The sequence below is a fragment of the Vipera ursinii genome (genome assembly GCF_947247035.1).
Source record: "Vipera ursinii genome assembly, chromosome: 5".
NCBI classification, from domain to species: Eukaryota; Metazoa; Chordata; class Lepidosauria; order Squamata; family Viperidae; genus Vipera; species Vipera ursinii.
In genome coordinates, this window is record NC_139518.1 from 58511561 (window position 1) to 58528912 (window position 17352).

General features: G+C 39.5%; 1 protein-coding gene across 2 annotated transcripts in view; it reads left to right on the forward strand.

Moving 5' to 3' along the window:
• The window catches only part of WDR11 (WD repeat domain 11), a 60080-nt gene that overhangs the window by 18891 nt on the left and 23837 nt on the right, over positions 1 to 17352 (forward strand). For both annotated transcript variants that reach the window (XM_083364514.1, XM_083364515.1), the window contains exons 11-19: positions 2037 to 2121; positions 9074 to 9180; positions 10873 to 10948; positions 12131 to 12239; positions 12474 to 12598; positions 13450 to 13597; positions 14617 to 14723; positions 15276 to 15390; positions 16463 to 16634. In XM_083364514.1, the coding sequence (XP_083220640.1) occupies positions 2037 to 2121; positions 9074 to 9180; positions 10873 to 10948; positions 12131 to 12239; positions 12474 to 12598; positions 13450 to 13597; positions 14617 to 14723; positions 15276 to 15390; positions 16463 to 16634 (1044 nt within the window). The remainder of the gene's footprint in view (positions 1 to 2036; positions 2122 to 9073; positions 9181 to 10872; positions 10949 to 12130; positions 12240 to 12473; positions 12599 to 13449; positions 13598 to 14616; positions 14724 to 15275; positions 15391 to 16462; positions 16635 to 17352) is intronic.

A 17352-nucleotide genomic window follows, 5' to 3' on the forward strand; every position in this document is an offset into this window, starting at 1 on the left:
TATTTCTATAGGAAATACCTTATCACAGCTGCTGTAATTCTAAAAATTTTTTTAAGTGAAACCTGCTTTCAGAATTTCATGAAAATATAATTTTGCTTCTTGAACTAAGTAGGTTTTTATGCTTCATATTTTAAAAATTGCAATTAGTAACATTTTTTCAGACTATAAACCTCTAAAAATGTAATGTTCTAAAATGAATCTGACCAATTGTCTCTTTAATTTTTGCTATAAAACAGTGTCTCAGAAAGATGGGCTTATGTTTGACTGTATTTTCCTTTAAAAATATTATTTGTCACCCAAGTAGAATTCTCTAGGTCACATATATAAAGACACAAATACTACAGAATTGTTGTCATAGATAAAAGTTTATATAATCGAACAAATATTAAAGTAGCCTACTAAAATTCAAATTCCTAAGAAGAATTCTATACAAACTTAAAAACCAGTATAACAATTTATAAAGTAACATAATTTAAAAGAACTGTGTGAATATCCCTCAGGGGAATGTAGGGAAAATAAGAGGCAAGAATATTGAGTAATAAGAAAGAAGCGTGGATATTGAACATTGCCGTATCTGCACACAGCAGAATAGAACTGGAGAAAACTACAAATACCCCCAAGCATAAGTGTAATAACTCCCAGAGAAGAAAGCAAAGATAGTACCAAGAATAATAGTCATCCTTAGTGCAATTCCAAAACATATAGAACACCACTTGAATACTATGGCATTGACAAAATCACTATCAGTCAATTGTAAAAGACAGCTTTACTTGGAATAGCTTACATCCTGAGATGATACCTTTCACACTATCAAAGAACAATATCTGCCTATCCCAGGACCTTGGGAAGGACTCAATAGATGGATAAAATTGGCAAATCCGGTCTAAAGAACTGGCTGGCTATATGAAAGAATTTGATAGGTAGATAAAAATGCCAAATCTATCTAAAATCTGGCTGACTGTGTAAGGAACCATAATAATAATTCAAACAATATCTGTGTATCCCAAGTCCTTGGGAAGGACTTGACAAGTGAATTAAAATGCCAAATCCAATCTAATCATTTGTATGACTGCGACAGATCATAATAAAATATAAGATATGATATAAAAATTTGACTGACTGCATAATTAAAAAAACCAACCATGATAATTATTAATGCCAGGTGAAATTCTCTCAAGTGGCACTTCAGAATTAAGAGTCAGTGCTAAAAGGGGTTATTTAAAGCTGTATGATGAGGAGCTGATTATCTTCCCAGTATTATCGTACCATCTGATTACTATGATCCCTGTCCATTGACCCTACAGTGAATTTTCTTCTTATCCAGGTTAAAGAAAACATTTACTCTGATTGCTCTGTATCATGTTAAGGAAGCCTCTGTTTATAAATAAGAACAATTTATGTTCTGCAATAGCGTGTCAGAAAGTTCAGTACCTACCAATTGCCTTGATTAAATTATACATCTTCCTGGGAGGTTAGAGACAGTCTTTATCTTTGAATACTTTCTTGATCCTTGATTAAGTAGAAATTAGGAGCGTTAAGGATGTTTCTTTCTTCAGCACCCATCTGTGTATCTATTTAGAGCAGGGTCCCCAACTCCTGGTCCGTGGACTGACACCAGGCTCTAGCATGCCAAAACCTGGTCCACGCAAACCAGCAAAACCCCATTAGGCAGTACATGAAACCTCATCCCCTCCGGTCCTCAGAAAAACCTCTCTCCACGGAACCTGTCCCTGGTGCTCAAAATGTTGGGGACCTCTGCTGTAGAGGGTTCACATCAACTTTGTAACCTTACATTGCTAATTTGCTATTGTTGCGGTAGAAGAATCAGGAAGATTAATTCAACAGACTTATTTTTCTTTTTTTAACTTTTGTATCCTGTATTTTATATGTGCCCTGTTCACCGCCTTGAGTCCTTCGGGAGAAGGGCGGTATACAAATAAAATTAACATTAACATTAACATTTTATTTGCAAAGTTGAATGTAAAACATTAATATAAATTGTCATCTTTATACATAATGAAAATTATTCTTTACAGGAACAAGCAATGGGTCAGTCTTGGTGTATAATCTGACTAGTGGATACCTATATAAAGAATTAAGCATTCATTCCTGTGAAGTCAAGTGAGTTACTTTTAATTGATGTTGATCCTGGAAGGGGATGGGGAAAGAAAATAAAATATTTAATGCAAACAATTGACTTTTTCTGAGATGACATTTCTTCAATAAAATAATTTTACTTCCTTAAATAAAATCATGATTGATTCATTGTAAATAATGATTTTGCATAGTAAATATTTGAATTTGTAACTAATATACATATTGAACCTGAACATAAAATTTGCTTTTTTTAGTACATTGCAATATAGACAGACCTACCCAAATCAAATAAGATTCAAACCATTTATGAGAGGGTTTTTTTAGTTGTTCCTCATTTAAAAAATGTCTTATTCCCAATAGCTAGCAGAGCTTGGGGTCCTGAATAGAGGAACACTCAGTAGCTGGGAGGAAAAAGACTGCTTAACGTTCCCCTATATTTGTTTGCTCAAAATCAATCTGTTTTTCCTATAGGAGAAAATACAGTGACTATTTTTTCATGTAAAAGGATAGATCAGGACTATGCAATACATCAAACTGACAAACTGAGGTGATAACTTTCTAATTCTGTTTGAGGTTTTTCATATCTTTTATTTATTCATGTTTTTAAAAGCATCAGCTAGAATAAGGAAATTACATAAGCTTGGCTGTGTTCCCAAAAGTCTGTTTCATTCAAAATTATTTTCTTTTATTAGATTTCTTTTTTAGAAGTTTCTGCTGTTATGTCTTAGATGGTAGCTAGTTTTAATTACCGTATATACTTGAGTATAAGCCGAATTTTTCAGCCCACTTTTTGGGCTGAAAAATTCCACTTCGGCTTATACTCCAGTCAACAAAAAAAACTTACCTAGGACTTGTGCGCGGCCGAGGCTTTGGTGCTTCCGGGATCGCCCGCACCTCTCCCAAGCCACCGCCGTCCGAGACCTGCCGAAGTTTGGGGAGGTTTGGGGAGGTGCGCGCGCACCTCCCCAAACTCCGCGCCTTGCCTGCCTGCTTCTTTCCGCAGCGGAAAGAAGCAGGCAGGCAGGGCGCGGAGGAACGGAGACTTGCCGACGTTTGGGGAGGTTTGGGCGCCTCCCCAAACCTCGGCAGGTCTCCATTCCTCCGCGCAGACCTGCCGACCTTTGGGGAGGTTTGGGCGCCTCCCCAAACGTCCCCAAACCTCGGCAGGTCTCCGTTCCTGTTTGGGGAGGTTTGGGCGCCTCCCCAAACCTCCCCAAACCTCGGCAGGTCTCCGTTCCTCCGCGCAGACCTGCCGACCTTTGGGGAGGTTTGGGCGCCTCCCCAAACGTCCCCAAACCTCGGCAGGTCTCCGTTCCTGTTTGGGGAGGTTTGGGCGCCTCCCCAAACGTCCCCAAACCTCGGCAGGTCTCCGTTCCTCCGCGCAGACCTGCCGACCTTTGGGGAGGTTTGGGCGCCTCCCCAAACCTCCCCAAACCTCGGCAGGTCTCCGTTCTTCCTGCCGACCTTTGGGGAGGTTTGGGCGCCTCCCCAAACCTCCCCAAACCTCGGCAGGTCTGCGCGGAGGAACGGAGACCTGCCGAGGTTTGGGGAGGTTTGGGGAGGCGCCCAAACCTCCCCAAACAGGAACGGAGACCTGCCGAGGTTTGGGGAGGTTTGGGGAGGCGCCCAAACCTCCCCAAAGGTCGGCAGGTCTGCGCGGAGGAACGGAGACCTGCCGAGGTTTGGGGACGTTTGGGGAGGCGCCCAAACCTCCCCAAACAGGAACGGAGACCTGCCGAGGTTTGGGGACGTTTGGGGAGGCGCCCAAACCTCCCCAAAGGTCGGCAGGTCTGCGCGGAGGAACGGAGACCTGCCGAGGTTTGGGGAGGTTTGGGGAGGCGCCCAAACCTCCCCAAACAGGAACGGAGACCTGCCCAGGTTTGGGGAGGTTTGGGGAGGCGCCCAAACCTCCCCAAACAGGAACGGAGACCTGCCGAGGTTTGGGGACGTTTGGGGAGGCGCCCAAACCTCCCCAAAGGTCGGCAGGTCTGCGCGGAGGAACGGAGACCTGCCGAGGTTTGGGGACCTTTGGGGAGGCGCCCAAACCTCCCCAAACAGGAACGGAGACCTGCCGAGGTTTGGGGAGGTTTGGGGAGGCGCCCAAACCTCCCCAAAGGTCGGCAGGTCTGCGCGGAGGAACGGAGACCTGCCGAGGTTTGGGGAGGTTTGGGGAGGCGCCCAAAGCTCCCCAAACAGGAACGGAGACCTGCCGAGGTTTGGGGACGTTTGGGGAGGCGCCCAAACCTCCCCAAAGGTCGGCAGGTCTGCGCGGAGGAACGGAGACCTGCCGAGGTTTGGGGAGGTTTGGGGAGGCGCCCAAACCTCCCCAAACAGGAACGGAGACCTGCCGAGGTTTGGGGAGGTTTGGGGAGGCGCCCAAACCTCCCCAAACAGGAACGGAGACCTGCCGAGGTTTGGGGAGGTTTGGGGAGGCGCCCAAACCTTCCCAAACGTCGGCAGGTCTGCGCGGAGGAATGGAGACCTGCCGAGGTTTGGGGAGGCGCCCAAACCTCCCCAAAGGTCGGCAGGAGGAACGGAGACCTGCCGAGGTTTGGGGAGGTTTGGGGAGGCGCCCAAACCTCCCCAAAGGTCGGCAGGAGGAACGGAGACCTGCCGAGGTTTGGGGAGGTTTGGGGAGGCGCCCAAACCTCCCCAAAGGTCGGCAGGTCTGCGCGGAGGAACGGAGACCTGCAGAGGTTTGGGGAGGTTTGGGGAGGCGCCCAAACCTCCCCAAAGGTCGGCAGGAGGAACGGAGACCTGCCGAGGTTTGGGGAGGTTTGGGGAGGCGCCCAAACCTCCCCAAAGGTCGGCAGGAGGAACGGAGACCTGCCGAGGTTTGGGGAGGCGCCCAAACCTCCCCAAAGGTCGGCAGGAGGAACGGAGACCTGCCGACGAGCCGACGAGCCGCGGCCACACAGGGTATTCCTGTGTATTCAGGCTTGCAAAATGGCGGATCGAGCCTCTGCTGGCGGCAGAGGCTTGCAGAACGGCGGATCGGCTTATACTCGAGTCAATAACTTTTTCCAGTTTTTGGGGGTGAAATTGGGGGTCTCGGCTTATACTCGAGTCGGCTTATACTCAAGTATATACGGTAAGAAAATGCAGTCTCACCATCTGTCAAACTACAAATCTTTAAAAATACTTGAACTAAGAAACACTTTAGATACATAAACAGCAATGTGATCTTGAATATAAATTTGCCTCTTTGCCATCTTCAGGATTGGGTCAGCTAATACGAGAAGAGAAAGAGAGAAAACCAAGTTGTTGGCTTTATGAAGGAATCAGGCATTTATTTTCCTCTTTTCCCATTTGGTTCCTCCCAAATTATTTGACCATAATAATAAATGTTACAACTTAAATAATATTTGAATTTTTCCTTCCTGCTTTCCATCCTTCCTAATCCTTTCTTGATTTGTGCATTAATTGTACTGTGCAAAATCTTACTGCATGTTTTTGTTCCTAGAACAATGTCAGATAAGCAGCCTAAAATCCTTTAAAGCCATGCAAAATTATTTGAATCACTTTCCCCCCCCAGTGAATTGCTTATTTGACTTGGGACTCACAATAATCTTTCAGTTTTATGTTATTTTATGATGATGATGATGATGATATGATGATGATGATGATGATAATAATAATAATAATAATAATAATAATAATAATTAATAATAATAATAATAATAATAATAATAATAATAATAATAATGGAAGGGACCTTGGAGGTCATCTAGTCTAACCCCCTGCTCGGGCAGGAAACCCTATCCCATTTCAGACAAATGGCTGTCCAGTCTCTTCTTAAAAACTTCCAGTGTTGGAGCATTCACCACTTCTGGAGGCAGGTTGTTCCACTGGTTAATTGTTCTAACTGTCAGGAAGTTTCTCCTTAGTTCTAGGTTGCTTCTCTCCTTGACTAGTTTCCATCCGTTGCTGCTTGTCCTGCCTTCAGGCGCTTTGGAGAATAGCTTGACTCCCTTTTCCTTGTGGCAACCCCTGAGATATTGGAACACTGCTATCATATTCCCCCTCGTCCTTCTCTTCATTAAACTAGGCATACCCAATTCCAGCAACTGTTTCTTATATGTTTTAGCCAAAATATTAATTTGGACATCTGTTCCACTGCAGAGATACTGTAGTTTGTTCCAAGATTTTTAAAGCTTTAAGTCTGTCTAAAATCATTTCATATAGTACATGACACTTATCTGTAGCATCTGGCAGATCAAATCAGAGTTTGCCTTATTTATTTATTTATTTATTTATTTATTTATTTATTTATTTATTCGGTTTATATACCGCCCTACTCCCAAAGGACTCAGGGCGGTTTACAAGGCAAAATTTAAAAACAATACAATATAAAATTAAAATAAAATTAAATTAAGTCTAGCCGCAAAAAATTATAATCACAATTTAAAACATTAAACCCCTCAGTTCAGACACAGATAGCTCAAAGAGCCAGGTTTTTAGGTCCCGGCGAAATGAACGAAGGTCGGGGGCAGTCCGGAGTTCCGTTGGCAGTTGATTCCATAGGGCAGGCGCGCCCACAGAGAACGCCCTCCCCCTGGGGATTGCCCATTGGCAATCCTTGGCCGGCGGTACCCTGAGGAGGTCCTCCCTGTGGGAGCGCACAGGACGATGGGAAATTGATGCTTGCAGCAGGTGCTCCCTCAGATAATCCGGGCCCATGCCATTTAGGGCTTTATAGGTCATCACCAGCACCTTGAATCTCACCCGGAGGGCAACCGGAAGCCAATGCAGCTCGCGGAGAAGAGGTGTTACATGGGAGTATCGGGAGACTCCCATCACAACTCGCGCAGCTGCATTCTGCACCAGCTGAAGCCTCCGAGTGGTCCTCAGGGGCAGCCCCATGTAGAGAGCATTGCAGTAGTGTAGCCGGGAGGTCATGAGCGCATGGGTGACTGTGCATAGGGCATCTCGGTACTTAAGTACTAAGTACTAAGGATGAGAAAAATGCAAGAAGTAGATGAAAACTTAATATGTACTTCATTGCCAAAAACATACAGAAGAGTCCTATGTGTGTACCTTATGTTTTAAGTTGAGTCGTTTGTGATCTCAGGGCTAAGAAGTGGAAAAAAGAGACTAGAACACAACTTCTCCAAGAGGCCACATCCAGATAAGCAGAGATTTAACACCAGGCAAAATTATGAGGCTGAAAACAATTCCATAATCAAGAAACTGCCACAGTGAAACCACACCCTCACCAAAACGCAGAGAAAGCTACCTAAACAGGGAACAAATCCCACACTTATTCTCACTGATGATATTACCTAGCTGGGTAATGAAACAACCAAGCTCAGAAATAAACATATAGAAGGGTTTGCATTGTTCATAGCAGTCAATGGGGAAAGTAGCCATTGTGTGTTGCTTTTCAGTTTTACATAATTTCTACTCTGCCATCTTCTAATTGTTACTGGTGTTGTATGTCGGGTATATTCAGATGCTGTTTGAAGCATCCCATAGTCACATGACTTTGATTTTTAATGTTTTTGCCTGTTTCTGGTATTTACTTTTGGTTTCTGGCAAAAAAAAATGCTCATTCGATAAAACAGGTGATTACCACATTTAAAAACCACTGCATTTGCTTAATGACTGCAGGAAAAAAAAAGTAAAATTGGGGATTGTCATGTGGTGACACTTAACAACTGCAATGACTTACAACCATGATTTCAGACTCAGTTATTGTCATAGTTGAGGACTACCTACACTAAAATTACCAGGGCTGCTGGGTGAATATAACAAAGGAATTTGGTTTCTTCACCGTTTCTTTACTGCTAGAAAGGAACTCGTGAAGTAGATTGCCTTGAATTATTCAGAGATTTTAAAGCTCTGAGGCTACATTTTTCTGTTCTATAAATCCACTGCAGAGACTATTAATAAAGTTCATAAGTGTTACATTTTAAACACAGAGTTGTAATCTATAAAACAAGTGTAGTGTGACCCTTAATTGCATTAAATGTGAGTTTTTATGCCAGTGTACTTGAAATTTGGAAATTGAAAATTGACTGCTTTTGAACACTTCCAATATAACTGGAATACCAATACTGATAAAAAAAGCTTCAAATTTAGTTTGCATTCTCCATTTACATAAAAATACAGGTTTTTGTTCAACGGTACATGCTGCATGTTTAGCTTTTAATCAAATTAGATCTATAGGCCTCTGAAATAAATGGTACGCAGAACAGAGCTAGAGAATTCAGAGCTTGCTTTATTTATACTGTAGCTTTCAGGATATCTTGAATAAGTCTGCAGATTTATTTTTTTTAATTTACTAGAAATACTACTAGAAATAATCATTGTTTTCAAAATTGTAATGAATTATAGCATTTATTTTTGCAAGAAAATTATTCATATGCAAATAGTAGTTTGCTTCCATCCATGTATTTATCTGTAGATTTATATTACTGAGACTTCATATTTTTAATAGAAAATATCTACTACAGTACTGAATGTAAAGTAACAATAATCCTTGCCTTATGTCTTCTTATAGTACCATATTCTTTGAAATATTGCTGTTAGCTGCTGTGTTGCTGCTACTAATAATGCAGCTTATTTAAAGTAAAATCGTGTAATTATTCAATAACAATCCCATTGTTTGCAAAATAATATAATATCATTCTCTATTCTCATTTTATGTAGAACAATTTTAAAGAATGGGAGTTCCTTTTTTAATTGGAATTTTGGTCTAATTTTGTATGTCTTTTTGGAATTAAACTGTTGTAAATATTCTTTATTACTGTTATTCACATAATTTTTATATATGTTAATATTTTTGTATGGTGAATCTACTGTGGCCCATGGCATGATAGGAAGACAGGTTTTTTTCATTTAAAGAGAAACATTGGATATTGTAAAGTGTATTTTACAAAAATATTGAGTATTTTTGTTCCTTGTCCCATTAAGCTATATGTTTCCTATAATTCGAAATGCTTGTATAATATATTTCAATATTATTCCTTGACAGGGGTATTGAATGGACAGGCTTGAATGGCTTCCTTTCATTTGCTACATCTACTCCTAATAATTTGGGATTAGTGAGAAACGAATTGCAAATGGTTGATCTTCCCACAGGTAAATTCTTTGCACAATATAATACCTGATGATAAAAGAGAGGAATGACTATCTGTACAGAGTGAATTTGTACTGAATTCTGTCTGATGAATTGAAATAAGTGAGTTAATGCATTTTTTAAAAAAAAACAGATTAAAAATTTTAGATGACTATAGCTCAGCAAATTCAGTATATTTTAATTTTGTCAAGACATAAATAGGTAGATTTTGCCATTTTCTTCAAAACAATTGAACGCTGTTACATGAAAAGCATTTTGGCTTTTTCTGAGAATACAAATTCAAAACTAATTTTAAAAGATTGCTACTTCAGTACTTCTTAGACTTAATAAATGTATTGTTACAACATTATTAAATTTTTAACACCCAAGTCTTTTTTGTACATATTAGCATTGATGCTGTAGCTTCTGCTCAGCTTTATTTCTCCCACTGATAACAGATGTTATCAGATATAAAGATGTTTCCATATGTGGATGCAAACATGAAAATGCATAATTGCTTGGACCTTAACAGTAGAAAGATCAGTGATCTAATTTTGAAACGTTTGATTTGCTCGGTGTATTCATCACTTCCCCACTGGTCTTTGTATCTGAATTAGGATTCAGACCTTGATCTTATGATTAAACGATCTGTGTTTTACACTATGCCACAATGGTTTTCATATAACTTAGCCCTACATTGGTATAGTGCCTTTCATATTTATTTTTTATTTTTATTTTTAATAAGCAAAAGAAGCAAATACTAAGAAATGTCACATATTCAGCAAAGTTTTCAAATGGATTAAGTTTTAAATTCATTTGGGTGAGTGTTAAATTTGTTTGGCTGGAATTTAATTTCCCTCCATAGTGTGTAACTGCTGTTTTGTATGATGATCTCACTAAGTAAAGAAAACTGCTACCAAAAGAAAGTACAGTTTTGGAAACAGGTGAAGAAATAGAAAATGGCATTATGTTTTCTGATATATCTCTTCCACAATATTCTAAACAGTTTTATATTATGTAATACTAGTGGGGAAGAAAGAATGACCACAAAAAGAACAATCGTAGTTTGGTGTATCCATAAGTATGGGAGAGTCAATATAGTTATCAATGTATGAAATTACTGAATTCTCTGCAGAACATTCTGAAAGAACTGGCCTCCATGGAAATGATCAAAACTGATTGTAAATTGGGATATATAAATATCAATGAGACCAAGTGGTTGCTCTTCAGTATAATGAATGTAAATGGATGCAGCAACATTTATATGAAGAGAACCACTGTTAGCTCTTTGGGACAGCTTTAGATAATACATTATTTCTTGCAGGAGTTATTATATCGTGAATCTGTAAAAAAAAGTAGCTTGTGTGAATAAGACACTTAATAGACTTTCAGCATAGGATTGAACAGATAGGATTAGTCCAAGATCACTGAGAAATTGTTTGCATTTACTAAAATTTATACTGATCTTTGGCCCTTATTAAAACTAGAAAAAAATGTGAAAATGAGATGGCTTGTAGCCAAAAGTTTAGCAATATCTCATGTTTACTATCTCAGTTTGGAGTTTATTTCTAATACAGAAAATGTAATATAATGGGACTTGGAAACTAATGTTAAAAACGAAAATCTAAATGGGATTAAAGTAAGAATTTGAAATATCAGCCACGACAGTTTGTTTGTGTTAGATAGTTTACATATGTTGTGTGTCATCTTTTTAGGTAGGAGTCTTGCCTTTCGTGGGGAGCGAGGCAATGATGAACCAGCAATTGAAATGATAAAGGTGTCTCACTTGAAGTAAGCAAATCTCTGTAGTGGGTTATATTATGAGTCCTTTAGAAAGTTACTCTAATTATTTACAAGTTTATACAGAATCTGTTGTTTAACCAACTTTGAAAATTCAAGCAAATAAATTTGAATATTTAGTTAAATGATAGACAGCATTTCTTAGTGCTGTCTATCATTCACATGAGTGGTTTGCAGGTGAAGAAGCAGATGGGATTACTCTCATTCTTTTGTTCTCCTTTCTTTAGAACCATTTCCTATTGCTTTCTGCAATAATACAACACTAAAAATATTGTATTTCAAAGTAATACTAGAATTGATCCACAAATCTATGCTTTGTTTTCTTCATTTCTCATGTTAACATGTATTAGATGTAAGGTTCATAAATTGTTTTTCATAAACACTATGTTATTCTTAATTTCATCTCTTTAAAGAAGTAAATTTAAGCTTCTTTAGGCCTTTACCAGCAGTATCATAAGGTTATTAGGAGCAATGTTGTATGGATAAATTTTTCATTTCATTTCATTTATTATATTTGTATACCGCCCTTCTCCCGAAGGACTCAGGGCGGTGAACAGGGCACATATAAAAATACAGAATACAAAAATTAAAAAAGAATTAAATAAGAGCCCGAGCTAAAACAGTAGAATAATATAAAAATCCACAGTAAAAACCCCAGCACATCCCGCATCAGGCCAGGCCGGCTTGTTCAAATAGATAGGTCTTCAGACCGCGTCGGAAGGAGCAAAGGTCAGGTGCCGTCCAGAGCTCAACCGGCAGCTGATTCCATAAAGCCGGGGCGCCCACAGAGAAGGCCCTCCCCCTGGGGGCCACCAGCCGACATTCTCTGACCGGTGGCACCTTGAGGAGGCCCTCTCTGTGGGAACGCACAGGGCGGAAGGAAGTTGACGCCAGCAGCAGGTGATCCCCGAGGTACTCCGGACCCATGCCATGTAGGGCCTTGAAAACCATTACCAAAACCTTGAACCTCAGCCAGAAGACAACTGGTAGCCAACTTAAAACTAAATCTGGGCAGCTCCAAATCAGACATTATTAAAATTATTTATATAAGGAGCTCTATAAAGCCATTAAATAGATATTCTAGGTCAGTAAATAAAACAAGAAGTACAGTCGTATTTGCTATGAAATTTTCTTATGTATTTTTTTACCTTAGTTTTTTTTCTCCAAATTTAGGCAGTATTTGGCAGTTGTATTCAAAGATAAACCTTTGGAATTATGGGATATCAGGACATGTACTCTTCTCAGAGAAATGTCTAAAAACTTCCCTACAATTACTGCTTTGGTAAGATACAAATTTTATCTATAAACATTACCTGTTCTTGCATGAAGTTTGCTTGAAGTATTCTTAAAATCCATTGGGATAAATCCATATATTATTTCCCTTTTTAAATTCAGATTAATAGAAAAACTACAGTAGTGATTTGTGTATTATTCATTTTTTTCTCCAAATACATTTGAGTGAAATTTCTAGTGATAAATCTTTATATGTGGAAAGTTCTGGGTTTTCTTCTCTTAGGAATGGTCCCCTTCTCATAATCTGAAGAGTTTAAGAAAGAAGCAGCTTGCAGCCCGTGAGGCAATGGCGAGGCAAACAGTGGTATCAGATACAGAGCAGAGCAGTCTGGAGTCTTCAATGATCAGGTATCAATACCAGTCTAAGTGAAAATTCATGTTAAATATTTCTTAGAGAGGTCATCTGCCCAAGATTATGGTGCCTTGGTGGAGCAGTGGGCTAATGCCTCCTTAAGTAACACCAGCTGCCTGCAATTAGTGCAGGTTCGCATCCCACCAGGCTCAAGGTTGACTCAGCCTTCCATCCTTCCGAGGTAGGTAAAATGAGGACCCAGATTGTTGGGGGCAATTAAGCTGACTTTGTAATAATGCCGCTTGGGGGGTGTATGAAAGCCCTAATAAGCAGGCATATACATAGAATGAAGGCTACTGCTAAGCTTGTAAGCCGCCCTGAGTCTTCGGAAAAGGGCGGGATATAAATGGAATTAAAATAAAATAAAATAAAATAAAATAAATATTCCCCATTAGCATTTCTGTCACTAGTTCTGGACTACGTATGAAAATAAAAAGTTTAGCTGGATTGTAATTTAAATCAGCTACCAACTTGATAATATTGCAGCATTTGGATAGCAACAGAAAGAATTAAATGTTAAAATGTGTTGTACAGTAAAATACATCATTTGTCTATTTCATATATTATAAGGGGATAATTTAATATTGAAATACAATTTTATCAATCTACTTTTTAAAAAAAATATTACAGATTGTATTTGATAGATTTTAACTTATTTCTTTCAAATAAATATGGCTGCCTATCTTACACATAATAGTCCTAGGTGGCTTACAGCAATGGTATTATGTCATTTCTTTATAGTAAATTGCTTAATTCAAGATTACTTATTTGTGATGTATGTTTTAAGCATTTGTGCGTATGCACATACAGATATAGACTGAAACACTCACTGCTTTCTCTTTTAAAGCTTGTTGCAGGAAGCAGAGAGTAAATCTGAATTAAGTCAGAACATTTCTGCTCGGGAGCACTTTGTTTTTACAGATACTGATGGACAAGTTTATCACTTGACAGTGGAAGGGAATTCTGTCAAAGACAGTGCGAGAATTCCTCCTGATGTAAGTTCATCACTGAATGTCTGTTTTCAATAGTTATAGATCAGTAGATATAATAAAAGTTTCTATTTTCTTTATCATTTGTCTATCTACAGATGAAATTAAAAAAATGAAATTTCTGCAGTATCTCATTTTTGACATACAAATAAAAATAATTCAGCCTTCCATGAATTTGCTTTAGTTTGCCCATTATAGTCATGTTACAGAGTGCGGTTCCAAAGCCAGTTGCAAGATCTTGAAAGTAAATCTGAATTTCTGCTCTAAGTAATCCAGAAAGGGTGCATCATTGGACAACCTGATACTGTGCAGTACATTTGCCACTTTATTGCATCAGTTACACTTTTTTTTTCTTGTCAGTTCCAAGTTGGTAGAATCTTACTGAGTGGAGTGGCTTAGCGGTTAAAGATGCTGAGCTTGTCAGCTGGAAAGCTGACAGCCTAGGTTTGAGACCCAAACCCCGTGCAATGGGGTGAGCTCCTGTTTGTGCTCCAGCTCCTGCCCACCTAGCAGTTCAAAAGCATACAGATACAAGTAGATTAATAGATACCACTTTGATGGGAAGATAACAGCATTCCATGTACCTATGGCATATAGCCATGCTGGCCACATGACCACGGAAAATGTCTTCGGACCACACTAGCTCCCTTAGCCAAGAAACAAAGATGAGCACTGTGCCTAGAGTTGGATACCTTTAGAATCTTACTACAATTCTCTAGCATGTATTTGTGTTGTATCAAATGCATCTGAAATTCATAGATAGTATTTAACTTAAATTACTGCCTCATGCTGCTCTTAAACTGCAGTTGCTTGCCCCTACATTCCCTCTGGTTAATATGTATACTAATGGATTAAAATTCCATTGTTGAGGTTATATTTATGTTATTAAATGATTATCTAATTAACATATGTTTAATTAGTGATGGGGTTGGGGTATGTAAGAGGCAATTACCTCACCTAGGTTTATGTATATTTCAAATTGCTACTGAGCTGATTTTTAATCTTTGCTTTTTAAATTTGTGTAGGGAAGTATGGGCAGTATTACATGCATTGCATGGAAAGGTGATACCTTAGTTCTGGGAGATGTTGATGGCAATTTGAACTTCTGGGATTTAAAAGCTAGGGTTTCCAGGTAATGAATGATTTGTATCTTGTGACTGACTTCTGGATGGTGATCTACACAGTAAAGGTCTCCTCGACTTACAGCTATTTGTTTATTGTTCATTCAAAGTTACAACGGCACTAAAAAACCCCAAAACCCTAATTACCAGTCCTCCCACTTATGACCATCAAGATATCCCCACGTTTGTGTGAACAAAATTTGGGTGCTTGTTAACTGGTATATATTTATGCAGTTGCAGTGTTCTAGGGTCACATCATCATCATTTGCAACATTCCCAGCCAGCCCTGACAAACAAAGTCTGGGAGAATTTTTAATCAGTTATGCCCATCTAGATGGTTAGGGTTATAAAAGATGGGTTAATGCCCATCTAGATGGTTAGGGTTTTATAGCCTGTGGGCCATATCCATCATCTTGGTTATCCCTCTCTGGCCTCCAACGGAGGTGGGGTGGGGGTGAGAACAGACTGCAGCCTCCACAATATTCCCAGTTTCTTGAGAAAATGAATTGCCCATCCCAGATACAAGCAGTTTTCCCATCTTTTCCTTTTTCATATTCTGCCAGGGGCATTCCCACCCACCGAGGCTGGGTGAGGAAGATACGCTTTGCTCCTGGGAAAGGAAACCAAAAGCTGATAGCAATATACAATGATGGGGCTGAAGTTTGGGATACAAAGGAGGTAAGGTATCATCTTGGTTGATTTTTCCCCCCATCTGAATTTGTTCTATATAATATATAATATTATATATTTGTACTATATAATTTTTAATTAACTGATAGACATAGATATCACTTAGATAATTAAGGCCTTTAATTCAGTAAACCTCTTGATTGCATGTAGAAATCAAATTAGTTATAGTATATTAATATTCAGATTATTATAGCATTTTTCCAGTGGATAAAGCACTAGAGACCCAAGTTCAGTCTGCAGTTAAAGGGTTATTGTGGAGAAAAATAAAATGAACCATTGTAAGCTTTTTTGAACTGCAGAATAAACCAATGAAATCAATCAATCACAAAAAAAATTGTGATTGATTTTTGCAAATTTGATTTATTTAGCATATGGCATCTGCAGAGGTCATGCAATATATGTATTTGCTGACTATTTAATATGGAACCATAGAATTGCAATGGGATAGATTACAGTTTAATATCTAACACTTCTGGTGTGGCTGCGATGAGATCATCCCAGATGTCTTGAAATTTCCTGAGGAGAAATTCTTGAATTATATACATTAGTTAGTTCCAGATCACCATAGTTGCATTGCGAGCTCTCAGCCATTCCCCACTTAAAGAGCTTTTGCCTCAGTTCTGGCATAGTGTGTCCCGACTCTGTTGTATTTTTGCAATTAAAATTAGTTAATATTTTTCAAATATATTTTGATATTTAAGATTATTGCATTTTTAAAAATGGGAATTCTTATAAAAGGGAAGAACACCCATGCAATAATATTGATTACAACATGCATTTTTTAAAAAGGTAATAAACGAAATAACCACATCACGATTTGAAATGAAAGATCTTCTTTTGTGAATTTTTTTTAGTTCAGGAAATAGTCGATGTCTCTAAAAGGTAAGCTGAGTGGTAGAGATGACATATATTTCCCTAAATTATAAAGCAGAAATTAATATCAGTAATCCACGAAATTCTTTTAGGTTTATATTTACAGTAATGGTAAATGACTGTACATGAAAAGTACCCAATTTGCCCCAATAATCGTTTTAAAGCTAAGATTTGCCATATCCTTTAGATCCAGATGGTGAGCAGCTTAAGAAGTGGCAGAAATGTCAATTTTCGTGTACTTGATGTTGACTGGTGTACATCAGATAAAGTGATCTTAGCTTCAGATGATGGTTGTATCAGAGTGCTAGAAATGACAATGAAGCCTGCATGCTTTAGAATGGATGAACAGGAATTGTCAGGTAAGGTAAAGGTCCAGTCTATCTCCTCCCCCTCTCTTTTTTTTGGTGGAATTGTACAGTATTGCTGTAGCAAAACAGGAATGTTTCAGCCAGCATTGCAGTGAGGCAGAGATATTTTATTTATAGATACGGCATAAATTTCAAGTTGTAGGTGTAAGAACTGAGGTGATTTTTAACCTACACCAGTGATGGCGAACCTTTTAGAGACTGAGTGTCCAAACTGCAAACCAAAACCCACTTACCGTATATACTTGAGTATAAGCCGAATTTTTCAGCCCACTTTTCGGGCTGAAAAACTCCACTTCGGCTTATACTCCAGTGAACAAAAAAAAAAGAACTGTCCCTTAGTTCGGAACAGGCTGCTGAGAGAAGGGAGCGGCAGAGCCTTGCAGAGCTGGCGGCAGTCCAGCGTTGTTTCTCCCCCTCGTGCGTGCGTGTGTGTGTCAGACCCACGGGAATGGCTGGTAGGGAAGCGGCATTCCACGGGGCTTGACACACAGAGAAACGCAAATGCCGGACTGCCGCCACCTTTACTAGCCATTCCTGCAGGTCTGACACACACACACACACACACACACACACACACACACACGCCGCCGGGCTCGGCTCCTTGGCAGGAGGGGCAGCCCCTGCCGCGCCCCCCTCCCCTCCCGGCCCGCAGCGCCGCGCCGCCGCCGCTTCCTCCGGGCAAGTCGGGGGGGGCTTGCGGGGCGAAGGC